Here is a 25,513-nt window from a genome sequence, read left to right as displayed (position 1 = left end):
CGATTTTTCGTTGAGTGGGGTTTCGTTCGGTCTATGGAGAAATATCTTTCAAGTGCGTTCACAGCTCAGATTTTTCTTCTTCTTCTTCTTCTTCTTCTTGGACTTTATGATGATTAAGCTGTTGACTTTAGGAACCGATGGTACTTCAGTGTGATTGGTGCAAGAAAAATCTGTTACGAACATAGGTATACATCTCATTTTTTTTTGTTTTTTTTGTTTCGTTTTTTTTTCGTAATTGTGCTGTATCATGCATCAAAATATTGATTTTTTATCTTTGAATTAAAATTAATTACGTTGAGCTTTTTATGTCATGCTACATCGTGAATCATAAAATTAATTTTATAATTATTTTTCACCACTAATTTGTGAATTTCATAGTGATGAATGTCTGAGTTACCGGCCGCCCATGTATAATTCCAAATAAAACTTGTATAAAATCAGTGAAATCATGCAATACTTTCAGGAGCAATTCAGCAAAGTGATTAATCATTTATAATTGTCTCGAAAACCAGAGTGACAAGACTATAATATGGCACGAGCAGCTTTTTACGCGGATATTCATGGCATTACATCAACACGATCAAGCAAAAAAATGATTCTTAATGCCGATTAGAAATCGTGCCCACATGCAGCTGCTACCTCTTGCCTATATTTTCCCAGTTGGTGATCGTCCATTTTTCATTCTAATTACCATCTCGGCCATCACCGCATTGGGCGCTTATCTCTCTTCCCTCTGTTAAACTCATATATAAACCATTAGTTTGCCAGAAGCGAGAACAAAAACCACATCGAAGGGTAACATATCGGTATCAAAAACAAAAGCCTCCTTCGCATATAATAACGCACAACGACGGCTGTTGGCGATAAAAGATCGAACTCCAATATATATATATATATATATATATATATATATATATATATACATATATATACCTATATACACTGTCCATCGGCATCCGTATGCGTGCGCTCGTTTTCTCTCTTTCTCTCTCTCTCTCTCATTCTCCCAAGCCGCCGCCTCACTCGCGTACAACCGGTTTCTGGATCGCGCAAGGATAAATAAATAAGGTTTCCTTTCGCTCAGCTTGTGTAGCCCTATACGTTTCTTTGTTAGGCGCAATCGACCGTGCACAACACATACACACACACACACGTATGCAAGGACTGAAAAATCGTATCCTTCCAAGAGAGGCATTACATACGTTGTGTGTGTGAGAATTCAGACCAACAAAGGATAGGTGCTACTATGTACTGGATATGACGATTAATTCACATTATTAAAAGCGAAAAGAGAGTCAACTAGTGAATTATTGTAATTTTTTTTACGACGTCGATTAAAGAAACGTAGATTATTCACATTTGATCATTGATTGTTTTATAATTTGTTTTTAGAGCGGACTAAATAAGTTTCGAATTGCATTTTGAAAAAATATATATTATACGAGGATTATCACAAAAATAGTTATCAAATTTTTCTGACAGAAAAAGAAACATACTATTTATAGATACAATATAAAAATTATAATAATTTAAAACTTATTAATCTTAAAACCTTTGCGACTTTATGCAAGAGTTTGACTTGTGTAATAAATTTTTAAGTATTACAAATCTAATCATTTTTGTTACATAGCTGTTGCAATTAAACTTTACTTGAGAACAAGTGAAACTTTCAAAATCTATTATACCATGATTCAAAAATTAATCATTCAATAAATGTCATCTTGTCTTAATATTTAATTTGTCATTTTGATATAAATTTATAGTTAAATTAAAAACCGAAAAAAATATAGTTTACTTGATCTGAAGTAATAACAACAACGCATTACTAAATACATAAATTGTAACAAATGTTTAAATGCTTTGCGAAATGTACAAAAATCTTCAGGTACTTTGAAAGATAAATATCACAAGATATCAATCTTATCAAGGATTGATTAACTAAAAATGCCATAGAAATTGATCCTCGTTCGCATAAACCTAGGTCTTTTCCCTTTTTTCTATACATTAGAAATAAGAATAATTGAAAAATATGTTCATTTGTTGAGTTCCTCTTTGGTTGATTCTGACATTAGTGATAATTCTTGAATATAACTAGATTTACTTAAGACAGGATCTGTTGAAGAGAGCGAAGGACTGTCATCTTGAGATTTTGGAATGTCTTCTAATAATGATGTGTCTTCAATAGAGGAAGTATCTGAAGTTGCTGCAACGTAGAATATTAGTTCAGAAAGAAATTTTATTTACAGAAATAACAATTTCATAAAATAGTACAATTTCAGTCATTATTTACCTGGAAATTTGAGATCTCTGTCTTCTTCCGAGGAGTCACCTTTTTCATAACTAAAGCTTTCATCGGCATTTTCTTCTTCACTAGCAAAATGTAAGTATGATAAAATACATACAAGTACTATGAAAAACAAGTTGGTACTAATGCCGACAATTGCTGACAAAATGGGCCAATGAAACATTAAATAGCGTAGGCCAGACAAGTGAGCATTGATCATTATGTTGGCTGAATAAAATTCAATATGCCTAGATTGAATCTCAACATAAATAAGTGTTACAGGATGACTCTACAAAAAAAGATTATTTTAATGATAACAGAAAAATAAATTATAAATTAAATAAATAATTTCTCCTAACTTGATCTTCTTCAAAATTTCCAAATAATTCTAGGATAATATTTTGTTTTTCTTCAGTACTACCAAAAATCATCATGGGTGAATAAGTAAGAGTAGTCAGCATGTGCAATAAAGTACTGCGATAATGTAACATGGCTGATCTGCACGCATGATCAACAAGTACTCCATCTCGACTGCGTAACTGCGCACAAACCATAAACATACCTACAAAATACAATCAAATAAATTTTGCTTATGAAATAGATTTCATCGAGAACAAAATTTATTTGTGATGATTATAAATAAATCAGGTTCAAAAATACAACATTCTATTCACGAAAGAAAGTTTTCATTAAGAAGAGTATTGAAATATCATTACCAAGCTCTTTATTGGCTGGAGATTCTGGCATTTCTAATTGCAAGTTTACTTTGTACGGCTGACCAACCATGAGTAACTGTTGCTTCTTTGTCAATTGTACATGAGCCGACGGAAAGCTACATACACCTCTCTCTTGATCACATGATCTATAAAAAAATATGTTACTTATTATAATGTATTGAGAGAAAAAGAAAATTAAATTAAAATTAAATAAACTTACTTAAATTGTAAATGTACAGGTCTTGAATAAGTCATACTTGGCATGTAGGCATAGTAAAATGCAGTATAAAGAAAAATTGATATCCATACTATGAGTATACCAGTTATTATAATCAATCCACCACGAAATACAGCATCTCTGGCCGATTGCACTCCTTGCGTCGTTTTTTTTTGCACAGTGAACCATTTTTCATGAACTTGTTGAATAAGACTTGAAATGAGCATGTTATAGCCGGCTTAATGGCAACGCCTTTGTAAAAATGTTCAGACAAATCTATTTGCCGGATCAAGCAACCGAGACTCCAGCATTAGATAAGATAATCTGTCAGTTTTCGTGAATTTATATAACTTTATAGTGAATTACATGATTTTAAGCATTGCTGATAATATGTATATCTACATTATTTCTGTTTACATATATTTAATGGTGACCTCTAATCATGTTTTGCATCGTATTTTTCATTTATGATTCTCATTACAATTTCTTACACATCTACCAGTACAGCTGATGTGAATTTTCACACTAATGCGTAATCATTCATTTAATTAGCTTGAATGTAATGAAAATAGTCATTGATAAATAAACTGACGCTTTAACCTCTACCAATTCCGAATTCACAAGATACCAAATTCACAAGGAGCTAAACCTAAGGTAGCAGCCGACCCTGCCGACCATACCAATTCCAAAGTGTGCTCCATTCGGTTGCCGCTCTCAGGGACCCTAGAAATTCCGGCACTAGATTTCTGAATGTTGGGTTGCGTCGGCTGCTCGACCAGTGCCGTATTCACCTTCAACTAAAAACCCACCGGTGCCACTGCTCGTACTTTTTTGGTAATAAATAAACATGACAATGTTATTTATTGTTGACAATTAAGATCACCTTCATCGATTCTGCAATTGAACTAGCCTGCTGCGTGTTCATTTTAGATAAGTGCTTACTCTGATTGAATGTATAACCTCAGAGTTTGTTATTTTATGTACCTGATAATTTAATTTTGATTTTATTACTTTGCGCGTAATTTATTTATTACAGGATTTAGGTGATTAAGTTTAACTTCAATTATGCACAAGAGCTGGCACTTATCTAAAATGAACACCAGCAGGCTAGTTCCATTGCCAAATCTACGCAGGTGATCTTAATTATCAATAATAAATAACATTGTCATGTTTATTTATCACCAAAAAAGTACGAGCAGTGGTACCGGCAAATTTTCAGTTGAAGGTGAATACGGCACTGGTCGAGCAGCCGACGGAACCCAAATATAAAAAAATTTAGTGCCGGAATTTCTAGAGTCCCTGAGAGCAATTTTTCCAGCGACATTGCTTGACAAGTGACAATACTGACGGAACACCATTGGCGCTCTTTTTTGAAATTATTTTCTAGACCAAAAGTATAAACTTTAAATTCATTTATAATGTCGTTAAAATTCCATAAAAATAAGCCATGAAGAGTTGTTATAAATTTGTGATATTCGATAAAGAAAAATATTATAAGAAAATTAAGGCATTAAATTATAAAAATATTGTTAAAGTATCGAACGAGCATGGCATTTTTGATACTTGAAAGTGATTGCATTTAGAGAAAGAAAACAATATACACTCTATAGAAAAGGAAACATGAATGTAAATTAGATTCTATAAACTCTTTAAACTCAGCACTCTTGTAGAATAAGACGTGTATGTATAGTATACCTGTATGGTTGATTTTTTGTCTATGCAAAATTAATAAAATCTATGAAGAAAATGAATTTAATTGAAAATCTTTTTCATACCATTCATGAAATGAATATCACGAAGAAGGATCTGAATGAACATCGTAAAATTAAAAACTGGCGCTTTAATGAAAATCGATCGGCAAGACAAACTGAGGAATAAAATAAAAGAAACAGAGCCTAGAAATTGGTAGACCTGTGGCATTATAAATGAGCGCGTGCGCTAAGATGCGCGTGTAGGCGCAGGATCGAAAGCTCCCTCTCTCGTGCAGAGCTTTCGAAAGTTACCGTGGGCTCACGTCGCGAGTAGAGTGTCAGTCGCGCTAAAATGGACGGTGGTGGAGCTTACGGAGGCGGCAAAGCCGGAGCCCCATTCGACCCTATCACTTTCGTACAAAGGCCCGCAGTTATCCTTCGAGGGTTATGTATCGTAAGTCTCTCAACCAGTTGACTTAATTAAGCGCTCACTACTAATTCACGCGATATCCGCCATTGCCTCTTTTTTGACAGCAAGCGAACTACACGCTGTGCCGCTCCCCCCTCCTACGTCTCTTTTTCTCCCGGATGGGGCTGTTCTCTATATTGATTTTCGTGTGGATTAGAGTGAGATGGACAAACACTTGCCCCCCTCCCCACCGTTTTCCCATAAATGGCCAAAGACGTAGACTCCAAATGAAAAAAGTTGAAAGAGGTATAGTACCGAGTTCGATCTGACAATTCGCCTCGCCCATAAGATTCAGGACGCGCTAGCCTAGTGCTCACGATCGACCGGCCGAGAGGATCCTTGAGTGCGCGTGAAGGGAGAGAGGGGTGGTAAGCTCTTTCGCGCGCGCAGCTTTATCGTTTTCTTTCTCTCTCCCTCGCTCACATCAAACGTCGAGGACACACAACCGTACGCTACTTTTCCATTTCTTTCCTTTCTCAACATACTTTAACAGTAACGCAGTGTTTGCATTACATCGGTATTTTGGGTCAGCCGTTGCGGAGGCCGATTTCTCACCTCATTGCCCATCGATTGATCGCGCGGTCCCTCATTTGGCCTTTGCTATTTTAGAGAAAAAAGAAAGAGAGAGAAAGAGAGAGAGGGAGAGAGAGAGAGAGTGAGAGAGATGGAGAGGCAAGGTCTTTTTAGTTGTGCCCCAACGCGACGAGGACATGTAAATTTGATGCTCCACATATTGTGCTGAGCTCGAGAAATATAGATGAGTTGTCAAGACATACTGCTTATACTTTTGATTGATTGCTATTTTTATAGTTAGAAACGTGGAATTATTAGGATTTTCCTTCCTTCGGAAACATTATAGTATACGTAGGTAGACGCGCGCTGACCTGAATAAAAAATGATAATTTTTACCAGACTTTCAAGATATTGATTAATGCCACTTGACTGGCAATGTAAAAAGATTAAGCTTATTCAGTGAACTATTTCAGGCTAGCTGTCAAGTATTGATTAAAATTCACATTTGAATGAACTGGATGAGTAGGCTTGTTAAGGAGCAGCTGTCAATTACATCTAATTGATGGATGATTTGCCGTGTCAATGTCCACCTGAATCAAAGACGTTACGCTCTCAAACAAAAGAGATGCTGATTTTCACTATTGATTTTCCGTTAACCTTTGTAAAGAAGGTTTTAAAAACATTTCTCTGAATAGCAATCCAAACTATTGAACTGTTGCAGTGTGGGAGTACTTTGAATTGGTGAAGAGTACTTTGAATACCGTGATAACATTTACGAATTTTTGTTTCAGCTGTTTGCAATCATTGTATTTGGCTGCATAAGTAGCAAAGGATACCGAGAAGAAAATGGAAGAGAAATTTGTCTATACAATAAAGAGTCAAGTTCACCTTGCAGCTATGGCACAGCAATTGGTGTGATTGCCTTCCTGGCGAGTATTGGCTTCCTGGCAGGCGAATACTTGTTCGAACAGATGTCCTCCGTGAAAACTCGAAAACATTATGTTCTTGGTGATCTGGGGTATGCACGACTTTCTAAAGCACTGTATACCGAAAGATACAGTGCACGTATAAATCTTACAACAAAAATGTTCTATATGTTCAGTTTCTCTGGATTCTGGGCTTTCCTTTACTTCGTTGGATTCTGCTACTTGTGGAGCTCGTGGAGCAGTGCTGAACGACCAAAGGATGGCGTTGGTGTAAATAATGTACAAGCTGCTATTGCATTCAGCTTCTTTTCTATCTTTACATGGGTACGTTCGAATTTTCATCTCCTGTTATATTTCATTCGTCTGCAATGTACGACCAACTGACACGACGCATTTAACAGCCAGTTGCATAACAATCATCGTTTATTACAGGCTGGTTGCGCTTGGTTCGCGTTCCAACGATTCAAGCAGGGAACCGACGCTGCGTTCGCTCCTAGTTACGAGGCTGACCCAACTGGAGGTCAAGGTTACACGAGCTATCCAGATGCTACCGATGCTGCTTATCAAGATCCTCCATTCAATCAACAACAACAAAGAGGTATGGGTGACTTCCAGGCTCCAGCTTACTAAAAAGGTCATCCATATAATGTCGTTATAAATAATATATATTCCAAGGCCACCACAGCGAACTAATAATGATAGGAGTTTATTTGTTAATTATACTTATCTGTTATCCTTACGTTTAATAACAATAGCAACAAACTGCAACACAAATCTCATGTACTGTCGCGTATCGTGATCTAAGAGAAGTATTAGTATTTTACATAAACTCGCTTGTTTCTCGCCATTTATCTTCCATCTCATCCATCTATATACAAAGAACGTTGTAGTTCAATACAGGCATGAGTAAGGTTTTCTTTACTAACCAGTATTAAAAAAAACTGTACTATACCTATATAGATATATATTCTTAGATTGATCAAACAATCTTATTTGTAACTGAACATTTCTATGCCTACTATTGAATGATTTTCGTCAAGATTCTTAATAAAATAATATTTAAGTTTTTTTCATTTATTTCAATGTTATTTTTCAATGAATATACCAATTTCTTTTTATTATTGAAGATTAACGATTATTCATGTCTTATTAAATTGCATATTAGCTGACACAAAGGCCTCTCATAAAGAGTTTACTCGTTCATAGCACTGAAACGCTCCTGTCGCTAATAGATCGTTATAAATATTTGGTCTAAAATTGAGTCTGCATAGGGAGACGCAATTTGAAATAAAAATCTACCTGTTGAACAATGGCAATGATTGTTAGCCACTTGCAAGTTGTACTTAAATGTGTGTGCAAGAAGAAAAAATAAGAGATAGAATGTCTTTAAAGCTAGATACGCGAGGCACTAAACAAAAACTACTACGACCATTTCTTTAGTTGATACAGGAGAATTAAGAACCATTCAGTATCATCAAAAAATTGATAATGATACGTGTATATTAATAATACATATTAGTACATGCACTGGCTATATATATATATATATATATATATATTTTATTGTCGTGACGTGTTCAAGATTTGAAAACGAGGCATATAAATTATAACACTACGTGATATTTAGAACGAATCAACGAAGTGGTCGTTATAAGTCTGCTTAAATAATAAAGTCCTGCATTGTTAAATAAGCGCCGATTAATGTATGTTTATTTATTTGTTTTAATTATACTTTTCGATTATTAATGAAAAATTATCGCGTTTCAAGCTATTGCTAAAAGAAATGTTTTATTTTGCGACAAAAAAAATAGATAAAAAACGATGTTACCAAATAATTATACAGTTAAGTAAATCTTTTGTTTGCAGTAAAATTTTTGTTGTAATTTTCTTTTCTAGATTAATTGCTATATTATGTTTACTATTTTTACTGCGTCAATGGATTATCTTATACAAGGTAAAAATATTCATAGTGTTAAAATTGTTTTGCTTGTATTGGCTTGTATTTTTACACAATATTCAATAATTAGTTCGTATTTGTTTGTGGCCACCAGGAATTCAAACCAGTTGGTGAATGAAATATACTTTATAGGTACAGTTTCCGAAAAACATATTGGTAACGAAAAAAATATTAAATATTCTTATGAAAAAGCAAGTGCTTCTAATTTGGTCTATTGATTATAAACGTGTATAGTATCATGAACGTAAAGAAGAAATAGCATTATAATCGTAAACCATTGAATTATCAAAGTTCTGACTTGAGTTGATTGAGTCAGCAAATAAATTTGAGAAATGATCAATAGAAATTCTTATTATGTTTTAAAAAATTAATGCTGAAGTCTGCTCTGGTAATCAAATTCTATTTGATAAATAAATGTACAAATTTAATGATAAAAAGTATTGGTGGTCGATAATAACAATAATAATATACGTTAACAGGTAAATTAGAAATTCTAAAGTTTCAAGTTCTAATTGATATAAAGAATATTTCAGATAAATATCTGAACAATTTCAATAAAAGAAAACTGTTTCCGAGTGCTCTTTGAATGATTCATCCTTGGATACAATTTAACACTGTAGATGCTTTAAGCTTTGAAAAACATTCGGAAATGAGTTCAGGTTTTAAAGGAAATCAATGATTTAAATTTAATCAAACAAAAATAATTTATATTGCAAATTTCGCGAGTCACTATAATGAAATGTTTGTGCCAGAGAGGAATTCGCCGCGACAATATGAACCTTTGAATCAGAAAAGCAACTGTATTTAAATTGCAATGAAAATTACTACTATAGTGTGTATAAAAAACAAAATTAAAACTTCTATTAAAATTATATAAGTAATTTATGAAGATTTAAAAAAAATATATATACTTACTAACGTAGCCAACCCGCATTTATTCTAGTTCTGTAAGAGATGCCCCTGTGCAGTGCAGAGATCTCAATGTTTACATACAAATCTAGTTTAATATATATATGAGTTATTGTATAATAATTGTAATTCACGTCGCATTATAATTTATAATCTATTCGAATTTGATTCTGAAAAAAAGCCACAGCTAAAATAACTTTTCACAACAAGCGTTTTTTTTTATTTTAATCAAAAGTCATTGGTTGTGGAGTCTCCATATTGACGAAGTGAAACATTTTTGTATCTTTTTATACAATTTATGTTGTACATACAGAAGCGCGTGCATTTATGAGATGCTAGTGTGTGCACTCGAATGACATTGTGGATTTGTTACATTTGTTTATTATACAATATGACATTTCATTGAGGCAGCAGTCCAATGAAAATGCCTTCTCTTTTTTGTAGACAATTTGAAGTATTTCATTTTTTACCACGCGAGCTTTATTTGCATTGGAAATGGAAATCATTATTATCAAATGTAAATAAAATCTACGATAAATGTCAAGGTAACCCATATCCATCCCATAAATGAAATCGAAGCTTCCGTAATCTTGATAAAGAAATGGGCTACGCTCGTAACACTGAAAAAATGGGTGTAAATTTCAAGCAATACGCGGAATTCCGAAGTTTAAAATCTGGATGCATGGATAGTTGTGTTATTTCATTACTTGTTCATACACTGTAAACATACCTTTTTTTAATCCTAACAATGAAACTGTATTATACATCGTAATGTCAGAACCTATCCTGAATTGCAAATAAATGTTATTATTTATTGTGTTAATGGTTCTGGTTTATCATTATCAAAACCTGAAAAATCTTAAGGTCGCCCTATAAATGTCTGTAGTACTTGAAAAGGAAGAAATTGTCATGGCATCACAGATTACATGTCTATAAATATTCAAGAAGAAGAAATTGAAATATTTGTTATAATGTATTTTTTCATTTTTATATGCTACAGACATATATAGAGAGAACTTGAAACTAAAGAATATTTTGAAAAATATCAAATAATCAACATTTACTGATTAAAGGACCAAAAAGGAGTTCAAGAATTGTAAAATTGCTTGTTAATGACAAATAAAAAATTGATAATTAAAATTCGATGTATTAAATTTTTTTAATTGCTAAGCCTAGTACAAAATGTCTACTAGCATAAGAAGTAATAAGAAAGAAGGAGACTTTGGAATAAAATTTTTTTACAAATACACAGATTTATTATATCATGTAATCAGTAAGCACACATCACTCTGTAGGCTTAATATTAACATTCCTCAGCTCGTTGGCACTTTCCTTTATAGCATGTAAATGTAAGTTCAATTGATGCTCCATTAAATATTTCGCATTTTTCCGTAACTTTCATCTCTACCCAATGAATTTTGCACGCAAAAAATCTGTTCAAGCTCAGTAAATACACGCGTTAATTGTTAACTTTAAGACATTTTTATGATATATTTACTATATTAATAGAGCTCTCTTTGCCGATACATTTCTTATCCATTTTTTGCATTCAGCATTATATTCTGTGATCATGAAGGCCACAAATATTTTGTAAAGAATCAATTACGACTATTTAGGAATTAGCTGACATGTCGATCTTACAAGATCATCTTGATTTTAAAGAGGCAATTTTCCGCAGTACGAATTTTTATGAACCCTAAATAATTTTTATATTTACATTACAAAAATCGCGCCTTCAATTTTATAGTTTTAGCTAAACCTAACTAAGATATTAAATTTTCAATTAAAATATTAAGATTTGCGAAAAATTCAATTGCAGTGAAAAATTAGATACCATGAAATTATTTAACAAAAATGTAAATTTCATTGCTTGATGCTGTGGAAATGAAAATTTAATATAATTGATTTGGAATTATTGAAAATTTTAATATTTTAAAAATAACATTTGTTGTGTTATTTCAAGAACTAGAAAGTGATAGGTTTTACATGTCATAAAATTTATAAACAGTACTGTACATTGGTGTACTTCATAACTCTAATATAATAATAGTCTAGACATAAATTAAAACAAATAATATCATTATAAGATTGCATAAAAATAATGTGACATCTTTCATATTGCAGTGCACATACTTAAATTTCTTAATATTATAAACTTATAACTAAGTTCAAATGAATAATATTGTCCGTATGTTAAAAATACTACGTTTAAAAACAAGCGGACAAATAAAAAAAGAATACAAAAACTTTCACCGTGCTCAAGCAGATTAAATTGATTAATAAGTCTAATTGTATTCAATACAATTAGAATATGTACATTGCTCGAAAAGCATATTTAATAAATTCAGGCAATTCCCTCGGTGAAAATTTGAGTTAATATTGCGTCTGTTCAGTGCTACATTCTAAAACACTGAAAATATCTATTTTGTCATTAATTCAGATGTACACATAATATATTTATCGTTATATTCTGTTATCACATGATTTTTCATTTATTAATAAATAGTTCATTATTCCATAGCCGAAAATTCGATAAATGATACGCATATACAAGTTAAAACTTTTCCATAATATACAAAATTTCGACAGTAGTCTTTTATAATCTAAAGCTTCATCATTTTCATCTTATTCATAGTTATATGTGAATGTGTACATCGTAACAATTTCAATAAAACGAAAAGATATTTATAAACTTCAGAGCGTAAACCACGTAAATTGATCGATCCCAATGTTAAATAATCGTGCGCATTCGGAATTTCTCAGTTAAGCTAAAATAAAGTTCAGTTATAATACTATACTTTTTCGATATTAAATGATATTATTATGTAATGTTGGCAAAAATTCTCATCACTCGAAGCAATACTATAATCCATACAAAATTTAATTTATTTAGACAGATGTTATTTAATGATAAGAAATGCATATCTAAATACTATTGTTACAAAAGAAAGCACTCCCTTACTGTTAAAAATGTGAGATCAAAATTGTAGCTAGAAAATTAAATTAAAATGAATCTGAGAGCTGAAATATTCAAAAAGATTTTTTTGGCTAGACACTGTATGTTTTACACATTTCTAAATCTTGCTTTAAGAAATTCAAATTTTCCAGTTACCTTTTCTGGCAGTATATAACATTTTTTTTCTTACTTGCTTTAAAATATCGGACGTTAAACATACGTTAGAAATAGAATGATTTTAGGTACATATGATTGTTAGTCATAATAAAGTGAAATCCAATTCCTACTAATAAAGTTAAAATCAACTAATTCATTAGTTAGCTGTAATACTATGAGCAAAAACCAGTTTAAGCATTATGAATTAAACTGATATATTGATAAATTTTACCTTGCAGATATTTGACATAAAATGAAAATTTTCAAATACTAATATTGTTATATACTATAAATAAATTGCCTACATTATAATTGATTTATAACCAATGATACAAATACATTATAAACGAGAAACATAATATTTTTTGAATAAACGTTTCTGTGAATTATTTTTGTGATTGAATATAATGATTTACATTCTTTCTTAAAATATATTACAGGAATCAATCAACTAATCGCGTTAGTCTTTTATATAAAATACCACAAATATCTGACTACTCTCTATACAGTTTGATCTAAATTTCCTTTCGTTTCTTCCATAACTATCTTACACTTAGAGACAATATGTGAATGATAGATAAGTTCGAGCATGTGTGTATCACAAGTTTAGATCAGTGTAGTGTACAATTAAATATCTGCACTGCTTTTGTCAATATACTTCTTTATACATAAATATTTATACACACACATATATGCCGTGATTGTATTCATTAAAACAACGTGGATACTTATTAAAAATTGGAAGTATTGAAACATCAGAGGAAAGACAGAAGATATAGGTTATAAAAAAGCCAAATCGCAACAAAATTACAAATTCTGTGTAAATCTATACTTTGATAAGGCATCAACAGATATTTTTAGAAGAAAAATATTTTGCACAGCTAAATATTTTTTACTAAAACTTTCACGTTTTACATATATATGTGTGTTTATATACTTTTACGCGCAAAATCTTTATATAAAATTTTGTATTAAAGTAAATTTACTCATAATCGCTACTCTCAATAAAACTTTTTTCTTAGTATTCTATTATAAGTTTTGTTATTTATAATGCTCTATATTAAATCAGCATCGGTACTACATTTTTCAAAATTAACTATTTAAGGACATATTGTCATTAATGAAAAGCTTTATGTAATAAACAAAAGTCAATTGTTAATATAATTATATCACGGTTATCAAATTGCTAAAAACTTCGTAACTTCACATTTAATAAAAAAATAATTCTAAGTAGAAAAAACAGAGATCGCAAGCTTATTTAAAAATTCATAAAAATTTTATTTGAAACTTGCACTTAAGTTTGAATGACTTTTGGACATTTTTACACTATTAGAGTTGAAAGACGAGCATAATTATATTTTGGGATATCATCAAATCTAATTGTTTAATCGATTGTAAATTTTGAATCTTCACAACAATAAAGTCTTAAATTTTTACATATTTAGCAACACAATCACTGGTAAAGTCTATACTCAGAATAACCAAACATTAATTATTTAATACTGATTAAAAGATTTGTTTTGCGTAAAATGATAATATTAAAAATTAAAGGTATTGATAAGATAACATCGTATTTTTCACTAAATGGTGTAAAAATTCCGACACAATAAAATAGAAGGTTTTTCTGAATAATCACAAGGTGATTAATCGTCGGCCGCCTTCATGAACTCGTCTTTAGTAATGTTCTGATTCATCTGATCATTTTCGTACTCAACAAAATCATCAAATAAACTTGGCCAAGCTTCTGCATCATCATAAGCTCCCAAATCATCACCTATGCTCTCAGCAAAATTCAGAAACATATTCCAAGTGTCTCTTGGGATACCTCTAACATGATGACATTCAAGAAACTTTAACCACCTTTGTAATAGTGGCGGTTCGCGAACCGTAAATACGAGTTTCCATAAAATAATAGCCATTTCCGCAGGTAAAATTCTTTGACCTGCGCTCACATCGAGTCCAAAACGAAATGTAAATCTATACAAATCCTTAAATAACTCGCCGTTTGTTGAAAGCTCTTGGACAATCTCAGGTAGCATAAGTTGAATGCTTCGAATGCTATCTACCTTCATAGATTTCAAGCCATTGATCCATTCCTGTCGTGTGAATTGGCACATTTGTTCTGCGTTCAATTTCCATGCAAATACCAGAATTTTAAAGTCATCTGGAGATAGTTGGAGATCCTGGCAAATCCGTTCTATTCCATCTGCTAATATAAGGTCCTCATTTGGTTCCTATAAAGTAAAACCATATAATTCGCGCCGAATAATTTATTTTTCTTCTAAAATACTTTTCAATTTTTTAGTCGCACAACTGAATCGTAGAAAATATGGTTACCTTATAATGATCAAACAACGCATTGAGTTTGATTTCAAAACGTTCTTTTAAATTTTTGGAGTCGTTGGTAAAGTTGACGCCAGGATTGGTTGTTGACCGCCCTAATGGTGGTATCCGAGAATAAAACCCTCGAGATAAACGTAGATTACCATGTACCATAGGAATGGTACCACAATTATCGGAACCCACGCCATTAAAAGTTGACATTGTAGTTATAGATGATTTTTTATTCCCATTAACGTGTGATTCTGTAGTTATATTATTTTGTCTGGTATGTTGAGGAAACAAGGTGCGTAATTCCATTGTTTCTAAAAAATATATTTATTTTACATTTTATTATTTCATTTAAATATTTTTAAATATATTTTATGTTAAGGATAAATTCATACCGTCTTTGTGCTCCAAAATAGGCGACTGATTAGTTGTTGGTGAAGGAGGCACCTTAAAACATAAAAAGCAGTTTCCCATTGATGCTGTCTATGTGCAATAATAACAGCAACTGTTCCTTGCATCAATAGATCAGTCTTGAATTGACAGTCTTTATCAACAACTGTAAATAATTAAGTATATTGTCAAATTAGTTAAAAGTATTGTAAAACTAATTAATTGAAAAATTTTTTTGGCTAAAAACTTCCAAAAATACTTGAAAAATATTCAAACACAAATGTTGTTATAAAAGAAATTTACTAAGAGCTAAATGGCATTTACAATAAATAAACAAAAAATCAAATACTCTTTACTCTGCAACAGCTTACTTTTATATCAATATATATGAAAATGAGGAGGTAGATTCAACTTAAAATACAAACATATATGTATTTTTAATCAATATTTATATAATATTGTAGTTTGTATAAAAAATTAATATTTTAGATGTATAAAGACAGTTAAAAGTATTTTACTACAGTCATTTTGAAAAACATAAATAATACAAGGATATTTAAAAAATTTTCAAATTTTTACTTATAGAAGTTTATGTTGTTATTACTCTAGCACTGAATCATACAATAGTCTAATATGCATGAAAAGACAATAAACTAAGTACAAATGGAAGTGATCACATATGGAAATTAAATTACTTAATAGGTACTTAGATCAGATAAATTATTCAGGCAATTATAAAAAAAATAATGAACAATAAAAATTGAACAATGTCATTGTCTATATTATTGCTTTAAAATGAATTTTTATTCACAAGTATGATAATGTCTAATACAATTATTGATCTTATTGTGGATCCATTTTATATCTAATACAATACATAGTATCTAATAATAATCTATTAAAGTAAAAATTGATATATGACTAAAGTAAGTGCAATAGCAATGGGATAGGTTAATAACAAAGTATTGAGCAAGCAAGTTGAAGCAAGATTATCATACTAAAAATTTACTAGATAAAATTCATTGCAAACGTAGCTGTAAAAAATATGAAAAAATATAGAGATAGCGTGAAAGATGAAAACAGTACCTTGTTGTTATGAAAGATATTGAAGCTAATGATGGTTCGGTAGCCTCGTTCAAGGCATCCCGGACGAAGCTTCGTCGTTGGAAACTGCATTAATGTGATTTCACGCTTCACTTTCCACGATAAAAAGAAAAAGGGCCGTCTTTTTGGCTTCGTCGTCGTGTAGATTCTGCCAGTCTGGCTCTACGCCATCAGCAGGTGTTGTACGAGCACTGCATACTCACTGTCATCATGATCATGATGGCCTTAGACCAAGGCAGTCAGCCTCTTTACTATCACTGCGTATAAATATGCCTTGGATTTTTTTTTACTTGTAAAAATACTCGCTAGTTTTTCGTAAACTAAGCTTAGAACGCGCGTCTTTGCCAACACTCACTAAATTTTTCCAATGAAAACACTCATCTTGGAGCTAGGGTCTATTACTATAAGTAGTGCTCACGTAGGTTGTGCTCCAAAATTATTAGCCATCTCTTTCTAACACGCGTTACAGCACTAACTGTATTCGTTTTGTCTCTCTCACTCTCGAACTAGGAGTGAGAGAAGGATAGTCGATAGAATATAGAGAAAAGAACGACCGACGCGCCACCATTGCATCTCAGGATTCTCAGGAAACACCAGATCGAGATCACCTGAAGCTGAACTATACTCGGTGCATGTGATAGTTCATGCTTCTTTGCGTTGCAGAATACAGCATTTAACTAAACTGTTAATTATGATGTATTTCCTGCACAGTAGCGACACTATTGAGAAATAAATATTTAAACTTCAGCGTTCAGTTCGTGCAGTAATATAACAATATTTAGTGTGAAAATTTTATTCGACGGTACATATATGTTATATTATAATAATATAATAAATCTAAAGTTCAAATATTTAATTCAAAGAATTATTCAATTATATAAAAGGTTTTTTCTTTTCAAAAATACATTTATTATAAATATTATGAAATATATTCATTAAAATCACATTAAATTACAAAAATTTTTAAGGTGATATATTTATAAAAAAATTTTCATAAAAAATATCCCACGTACTTTTAATAAAGTTGTCGCCTCCATCACACATTTGTAATTTAACAGTATTTGATTAGATAAGACTCTCAGCACAATTATAAAAAGTGATATAAACGAATATAAAAGTATATAAAAACGAGTAATATGGTAATTGATGACAATTTTTTTGTTCTTTAGTATTTTTTCTAAACAAATAGAAAATTTATAAAGTAAAATTATAGCGTTATTAGTTTTTTGGTTCGTTTTTTGCTTCGCTGTTAGAGCTACCATTTTCAGTCGCTGAACCAGTTGCTCCGTTTCCTGAAGCCTGTCCCAAGTTAATGAAGTTCGTCAAGTGAAGGATAGAGACAACACTAGATATATAATTTGCAACGTCTTCTTTCTTGATAGTCTTCAATTGCGCAGCTACGGAATGATAAACTCTGTTGGCGGTTTTGGTTGACAACTGACCTATAGTTTGAACAGCGTGTAACACTTTGTTCTCGTCAGCCGAGACTGGAGCTAAAAATTAAATAAAAATTACTTTTTAATCTGATAAGTCAACAATTAGTAAATTACAATAAACTAATTGCAATAATTACCTGGTTGAGCTTCTTCGCCTTCAACAGGAGGAAAATAATGATCCAGTAGACGACTCACGAGGACACTAGTGTTATCGACACCTTGTACTGCTAGAGCTCCGTAATGAGTACTGAGAATTTCATTAGCTTTGTTAACACTAGTTTCTTTCAATTGTTGCGCCTGAGTGGTTGCAGATTCTTTTGCTGCCAAAAGCTTCTCTATTGTCGGTTGAAGCGAACTGTTCATTACGTTTTTAGCAGCATCGTAAATCTATAACAAGAAAAATCAAAGTTATTAAATTAAATATATATTCATAGAATCCTTGAATTGTCTGGACTTTACTTTTTAATTCCTTCATTACAGCAAACTTAAATAAAAGTTAGTAAATTTCTACAATCCAAAATTAAAAGAAACGGACAAACCTGTTGAGGAGGTTGTTTAACAATCGGCACTTTCTGCTCGACAATGTCAAGACCCTGACAGAGCTTCTGATCGACGGTATTAATGGACCCCTCAAACTTTTTGGCTATTGGAGTAGCATATGGTACAGCCGTAGCCGTGGCGTAGTGCAGTCCAGCTTCTGCATAGTTGAGAGCCCAATTGATCAAGTGATGAGAGTCCTTGACGTACGAGTATATCGAGCCGGTCTTCTCGATGCCCGACTGCACTACTGGTATGTTCTTCACGCGGTCCAGCACCTCTAGTTGCGGTAATCCTGATTGCTCTTTCGATGGGCTTGTTGGTTGATCTGCCATTGTTACGATTTAAAGATCCTGGAAATAAAATTGAACCGGAAATGTTTTGATAGAATCCGTGAATATTTATAAGAAATAAAATTTTGTAATAAATTTAGTGTTAAATCAATCGATAATAAAATGACAAATTTTTAATGCATTATATAAGATTGAAATTAATGCCAAGTAATTAAAAAAAAAATAAAGTGCTATTTCCGTCACATATAAACGATAGTGAATTAAAGAAATATAACGGACCCTTGTAAACAAATTTAGCTTTACGCAGTAGATATCGAACCGTGCAAAGCTTTGAAAGATTTCTCGAGAAGTGAACCGATTCCAAATAGAAAATGTCATATAGATTTCAATGCACTGAAAACTGAGAGAAACCAATTTGAAAGTAAACTGACAATGAGAAATAGAAATTACTTGCAGTGAAAGATCAACTGTCGACTTGGCAGTTATATTATGAACTCGTGACCTATAGTCTAATTTTTTTTAATATATATTAACTTGTTAGCTGAACTTTTAAAAATAAATACGTGAAATACGTACTAAAAAGAAAAACATGTAAACTATCACGGTAATAATATAGTCGTATATTACGCTACTACAAATTATATAGAACCTCGCTTCACTCGGTCGGCAACATCACACGGTGCAAATCTATGCCTACTCTACTCTCGCGTTACTTGTTTTCCACACTTCTACGTAAATGTGTGATGTTACGCAGGCGACATAGGACTGCATTCACTGTCTAAAAATAAAGTGCCTCGTGTGCGCGCAATGCACTGTTTTGCGGAAAAGACGCATCGCGCAAGCACGAGATATTTTGTTTTCAGGTTGTTTATAATTCTGTACTCCCTACTAGAAGAGCGTACAGTCACCACTTTACGCGCAATGTGGAGAAAATATAATAAATGGCCGTATCGAAACTACTCATACCAATTTCATGATGCAATCCTTACTCCGATTCGCACAAAATAAATTAGATAATTTAAAATAACGACCGTTATAAATGCTTGTCACGTGGCTATACGAGTAGGTTATAATTATCAATAAAAGCTACTTCTCGTTCATCATCACCTTCAACTGTGAAAAAAACAACTTCATCTATACAACGTCGTGCGACGACGAGAAAATAAGCGTATTAACATCAAAATGCCGGTACGCAAATACACATGTTTTCCTGGCTCAATTTATTTCGAACTGTATTTCACTCCGTGGTGATATGATTGGAAAATGAGAGTTGAATTACCTTGCTATCAATTATTCACAAATTTTTTAGTAGCCTAGATGTTGCTTGTCACATGAAATGTTCTAGTACGTCTGCTTGAGTGAACTCTGAATAACTGAGCAACAGCCGCTGATCGCTTAAGTATATATATATATATATATGTGTGTGCGCATGGGTGTATGGGTGTGTGTGTGTGTGGTAACTACTATAAAAACTTCCCTCACTTCCTCAATATACAGTGCCGTACTTAGATTGGTAAGAGCCCACTTTAAATAAGTTGTTAAGCTAAAATTAATTTTATCATTTTTGCTTAAGTGGAAATATTATTCATAAAATTTAGCAGTCGTCTGTAGTTATAGTTAAGCTATTGTTAATAATAAGTTGTAGACCTAAAAATTTGATAAACGAGTTTTTTTACTTAATTAATTTAAAATCTTAACAGTTGTCGATTCAATAGTAACAATGTTTTCGAACTATAATTAAAATGCTCTTTAAATAATAAAAATTTATAGTAAAATTACAAAAGCGATACATACATCAAACATGATTTTAATATCTTATAACATTATAATTATAAATTAATAAAATAAAAAAAGAATATTTATAAAAATAATATTTTGTTGATCATTTTAACATTATATTTAATAAATAATGAAGATGGCTTTTATTTAGTCGGTCTTAACTATTTTTCCAGTTGTATCAATTATTTTTTTTAATTCGCAAGAAAATGAAAAAGTATTTATTGCACAGGTTATTGTGTTTGATGAAATTGCATAGACGGCACTGGATTGGAAGGTGACGTGGTGGTCGTCGCTTTGGAACTTATTACTCATCGGGACAAGGCTGAAATGACTAGCGGGTATAGAAAAAATATTGTGTAATCTTGCACGTAAATTGGTCAAAAACATCTTTCCAGATTCATTCATGATTATATAATGATTAATGACACAGATAGTGCATGGTGGAAAGTGCAAAGGTTAGAGCCACAATACCTTCGCAGTATTATACGAACTATATAGATCTCAGTATAAAACTCGTACATATATGTTCTTTTTTGTTCGGTAATGGTGATGGAAAGAGAGTACTTTCAATGTTCTTTCTTATTTCAGTAATATTTTTTTTACAAAAGAAATTTTCTAATGCTAAAGTGATATATAAATTGAAATTAATAAGTATAAGAAGCAGAAGATGTAAGGACGTAAAAACTATAAACATTTTTACAGTAATTTTATAAAAAAACATTTATTACGTTAACACAATTCTTACATGAATATGAATGTGAACTTATAATTTTTTTTGTTATAAATACGAAAATAGAGATTTTATAATCACGTTACATGGGTACATAAAATTTTTTTTGTTTTTCATGTCATAAACAGGCCAAAAACATTCAAACTTACAGAGAAAATTACATTTATAAAAAACATTTTTATGATCAACATAACAACACTCGACACTTAAAACATATAACAGATTAATATATTTGTATTATTTTTTAGTAAAGATACTACTTTACACATTATCGCCTAGACTCACAACAAATAAAGAACAATAGTAGAAATAACTCGTGAAAAAGAGTTGAACTATCACAAAAAATATACATAGAATAAAATACTATCAAAAATCTCTTTTTCGATTACTGAGCGTTTCAACGAGAGCGAAATCACCAGCGAATCGTGGTTCGTGTCTGGACTTGAAATAAGTGCTAGTACGTCTTTGCTCACCAGCCAACAAGAGCAACACAAAATGCACGACCACAAAAAGTACAAATGCAATGTCGAGGACGTACACGATGAGAAAATAATAAACCGAAGAAACTGGTCTTCGTGACTGCGTAGGATGATGATGAGGACGACGACGACGTTGATGATAATGAAGTACAGTATGATGATGAAAAATTTGATTTTGTCGATTATTGTTTGTGGTGGTGGACCGTTGTACTTGATACGGAACTCGACATCTCACTGGATGGCTTACAATTATAGTTGGCGTTGATGAAATTCGCCATCTGAAGAAACTCCACCAAGTTATTCAAATACTGACTAAGGTGATCTTTTTGCAGGATACGTAGGTGATGAACAACGTTGGTGAAAATACGTTTAGTCGCTTTGTTTGACAAACGACCAACTGTTTGTAGGGTAAATAGGAGTTTATCCCTTTCCATTGGCACTAATTCTGAAAATGGTTAAGTTATTATTAGTATTCATATGGACTTTCACTTTTTCTAATTGCTACAAGGTATATAAGCAAATATAAAATGTTGAATAGGTGAAATATAGGTTGGTAGTTTACTGTACTTAATTCTTTTTACTTAATTCAATAATTTTTAAAATAGAAATTTACATTAAGATGGAAGTTTTTTATTATCATTTGACGAACCTGGAAAATTCTCCTCGCCGATGGCTGGGAAGTACTTATCGATCAGCATCTCGACAAGGCAGACAGTGTTGTCAAGACTGGTTACTGCAGCAGTACCATAATGCGTACTGAGAATTTGATTTATTTTGTTCCAGCTGATGTCCTTAATGTTAGTAGCACGAGTAATCAGAAAATCATGTGCGAGAGAAATCGTCGTCAAAGCTGTTTCTAACTTTTCCATAGTGAAGATATACGACTTTTCCAAGATCTATAAAGTTCATTATTCGAAATTAGCATTAGTTAAATTGTAGTTAGGAAAAAATGTAATTTGCAGACAACAAAAACACGTATGATGAAACATCTATCAATGGCTGATAAATATATCATGTGTTAAGTTCACCATTTCAGGCTTCTCCTTGACAATGGGTATCTTCTCCTCAAACTTTTCCAATCCACGACAGAGAGTATTATCGACAAAGTGGATGGGAGTCTCGAGCTTCTTGGCGTAAGGTGCAGCTTTGCTCGAAGCCGAGCTAAGAGAAGATTCAGCAGTGCTAAGAGCCCAATGGACCAACTGATTGGAGTCCTTGAAACGGGTATACGTCGAGGTAGACTTATTGTAAGCTAACTCAATTACAGGTAACTCGAGTATTCGATGAAATACTTCCATTTGCGGTAGTTGGATTGATACTGTTGTCATTATCGCGGCTTGACTTTGGCTATGGAAAACGATGGTCAGCAATTGAGCTTGTGTATGTTGATTTTCTGATGATAACGACGTGATATATTTATCAATGACGCTTGTCTTCTTACCCCGTAAATTCTCTTATTGTGAGTAAACACGCGCATCGCGCTGTCTATCGAATATTTTCACTTTGTAACGACATTCTATTTTTCCAGGTTTAGGAATCGCGAGACTACAGATATACATGCACACATAAGTTCAGTAACTCGCGGGTGAAGCTATTAATATACATAGACAAATTCTCGGCTGTAACAATCAACCTATAACTTTTATGCGGTACAAAAACAGATTCGACTGAATATACAATGTAAACTAGAGATTTTTTATTCATTTTTAGACGTCGTTGGAGAAATACTGCTGAGAAAGTAGCGTCTGAAAATACGATAGAGCTATTTCGGCTTAACCTTTTACAGATATTATAACTTTATGAAGAATAAATTTTGACGCGTTATCATACGATAATATCGCATGACCTTACGAACATTTAATGATTGTAAGTCAAAGTTGATTAATCGTTATTATTTACTACGTTACAGCATCAAAAGTTCATCGATAAGTTGTATTTTTGAGTAAATAAGATTTCAGACACTGATTTACATTTAAGTACATTCAATATAGTGTAATCGCGAATGTTTATTGCACCAATATTTCAGTGTTTATCTCACCATCTAGGTCAACATTGATCGATAAAACGTTGATTATCTGCTTAAAATATTCCATCAATTGACAAAATCAACAAATTCGTCGAAGGCTTTCGTAAAACACGGTTATCGTCCAAAAATGAAACTCTTTTAGTCAAATAACAAATCAAAATATTCTCAAAATTTATCACAACAAGGAGCGCCGGCTGCTAATTTAACAATAAGTTTTTCCTCCCACCCTCCTATCCTGTTCTATAAAATGACGCACTAGAAATCAACCTTATCGTATTCAAAGGATTTCTTTAAATAAAAGGTCATAATACTCACAGAAAAAGAACTGCAAAAATTGTCGCTCCGATTTCTCTTCTTCTTCGCTTGGCGCATGAACCACACTAACTGATCAGCCTGAGTAAACACTTATAAGCGAACGTTTTGCTTGTTTCGGTCAACGAACGGTGGGAGAAGGAGAGAGTGACAAAGGCGACACTCGTTGGTTCAAAGTCCACACGGCGCTTGACACTCATTCGGCAGCGACACTTTCCGACAGTTGCACTGATAAGTGACTACTTTATTAATTTTCCGCGAATCAATGTAGGGGAAGCTTTCTCGTTTGATTCGAATTGTATTCAATTATTTGCCAGATAGTATTACAGTTGAGATGATATGCTGACAAAAGAAAAAACACGTGGTTAACCGCTGACTTTCCAGTTTTACAAAGGAGATATTATAGTTAGAAGTGTAATACTGATCGTTCATTGACTTGATATTTTTATTACATTATCAAATATACGTTATTGATTTATCGAACAAATTTTAATGGCGATCACATGTTTATTTGCATCTATGTTAATTTTTTCCACACGACCTCTGTCGGATTTTCATTATGTATATCATTAGATATTTTTTTTCAAATACTTCACTTTTAATAGTATTACAAATAATATCGAAATTCGCCTATTATACATTCTGTTCCAAAGTAATTATTTCTATATGTAAATCATATAAAAATCATAGATCATCCTAAACCCACATATTGACCGGTATCTATATAATTATAAGTAGATTCCATTTATCTCCCAGTTTAATTTATTAATATGGCTAAAGGAAAAGAAAAATTTTTCGAAGTGAAGTTTATTAAGAATTATGCCTGCAAAGATAATATCTATTATCTTGCTGTTTTCGCAACACAGTATAGAGATACATGACATGTAAAGTCATTCACTGGCGACATCAATTTGTCGCAGCACAAATCCAGACAAAATAAGAAAGAACCGAAGGAAAAGACGAAATAACAATTCCACTTGCAGCACGAACACGTGCGCGTTCTCTTATTTCCCTTTTTCTTTCCTCAACTCGTGGAGATCACAATGCACTTATCACGTATACCAAGCATGAAGCTCACATGCCATAGATTACGTATATATACAAATCTAGTATAAAATATATAACGCATTATCAGAATCTGGTCGTCTGGAAAAAATAGAATCACTCGGCAATTATAGTGATTCATTTCTCATTCTCCGTCTGTCTCATTCTCATTTTAATGATAAGCCACCTCGTCTGTGTCCGATAAACTTGTTGAACTGTTGTCATAGGCGAGGCGCCTCACGAACTATGTAGTTCTCA

The 25,513-nt window shown here is 32.2% G+C and overlaps 5 protein-coding genes across 7 annotated transcripts; 1 reads left to right on the top strand and 4 right to left on the bottom strand.

Annotated features, from left to right (window-relative positions):
• Window positions 1-1,421: 1,421 nt before the first annotated feature.
• On the bottom strand, window positions 1,422-3,904 carry LOC131668215 (seipin). Its single transcript, XM_058942181.1, has 5 exons — window positions 3,221-3,904; window positions 3,001-3,146; window positions 2,644-2,846; window positions 2,291-2,573; window positions 1,422-2,203 (listed from the first exon to the last, which is right to left on the bottom strand). Exons 1-5 carry the CDS (start codon window positions 3,442-3,444, stop codon window positions 2,034-2,036), a joined length of 1,026 nt encoding a protein of 341 aa, XP_058798164.1. The 5' UTR covers window positions 3,445-3,904; the 3' UTR covers window positions 1,422-2,033.
• A 1,300-nt stretch (window positions 3,905-5,204) lies between these two features.
• On the top strand, window positions 5,205-10,703 carry LOC131668204 (synaptogyrin). The gene is made up of 4 exons (XM_058942159.1): window positions 5,205-5,362; window positions 6,682-6,908; window positions 6,993-7,140; window positions 7,249-10,703. The coding sequence occupies exons 1-4, from the start codon at window positions 5,261-5,263 to the stop codon at window positions 7,444-7,446; spliced, it is 675 nt and encodes a 224-aa protein (XP_058798142.1). The 5' UTR covers window positions 5,205-5,260; the 3' UTR covers window positions 7,447-10,703.
• Window positions 10,704-10,977: 274 nt separating this feature from the next.
• Window positions 10,978-16,988, bottom strand: LOC131668203 (DCN1-like protein 3). Its single transcript, XM_058942158.1, has 4 exons — window positions 16,602-16,988; window positions 15,521-15,681; window positions 15,132-15,439; window positions 10,978-15,028 (listed from the first exon to the last, which is right to left on the bottom strand). Exons 2-4 carry the CDS (start codon window positions 15,597-15,599, stop codon window positions 14,438-14,440), a joined length of 978 nt encoding a protein of 325 aa, XP_058798141.1. The 5' UTR covers window positions 15,600-15,681; window positions 16,602-16,988; the 3' UTR covers window positions 10,978-14,437.
• Window positions 16,989-17,523: 535 nt separating this feature from the next.
• On the bottom strand, window positions 17,524-20,281 carry LOC131668185 (lipid storage droplets surface-binding protein 2-like). Its single transcript, XM_058942124.1, has 4 exons — window positions 20,165-20,281; window positions 18,595-18,945; window positions 18,193-18,442; window positions 17,524-18,112 (listed from the first exon to the last, which is right to left on the bottom strand). Exons 2-4 carry the CDS (start codon window positions 18,925-18,927, stop codon window positions 17,838-17,840), a joined length of 858 nt encoding a protein of 285 aa, XP_058798107.1. The 5' UTR covers window positions 18,928-18,945; window positions 20,165-20,281; the 3' UTR covers window positions 17,524-17,837.
• A 1,506-nt stretch (window positions 20,282-21,787) lies between these two features.
• Window positions 21,788-24,372, bottom strand: LOC131668186 (lipid storage droplets surface-binding protein 2-like). Of its 3 annotated transcripts, none has more exons than XM_058942125.1 (4): window positions 24,215-24,372; window positions 22,902-23,220; window positions 22,523-22,769; window positions 21,788-22,318 (listed from the first exon to the last, which is right to left on the bottom strand). In XM_058942125.1, the coding sequence occupies exons 2-4, from the start codon at window positions 23,199-23,201 to the stop codon at window positions 22,056-22,058; spliced, it is 810 nt and encodes a 269-aa protein (XP_058798108.1). In that variant the 5' UTR covers window positions 23,202-23,220; window positions 24,215-24,372; the 3' UTR covers window positions 21,788-22,055. The 3 variants fall into 3 exon arrangements, with proteins under 3 accessions (XP_058798108.1, XP_058798110.1, XP_058798109.1); XM_058942127.1 differs by having other exon boundaries at window positions 22,902-23,266; window positions 24,215-24,252; XM_058942126.1 differs by lacking the exon at window positions 24,215-24,372 and adding an exon at window positions 23,315-23,454.
• Between the last annotated feature and the right edge of the window lie 1,141 nt (window positions 24,373-25,513).

The sequence above is a fragment of the Phymastichus coffea genome, unplaced genomic scaffold, assembly GCF_024137745.1.
Source record: "Phymastichus coffea isolate CEN01 unplaced genomic scaffold, Cenicafe_Pcof_1.1 PCOF00075, whole genome shotgun sequence".
Lineage (NCBI taxonomy): Eukaryota > Metazoa > Arthropoda > Insecta > Hymenoptera > Eulophidae > Phymastichus > Phymastichus coffea.
This window is presented reverse-complemented; position numbering and strand designations above follow the sequence as displayed.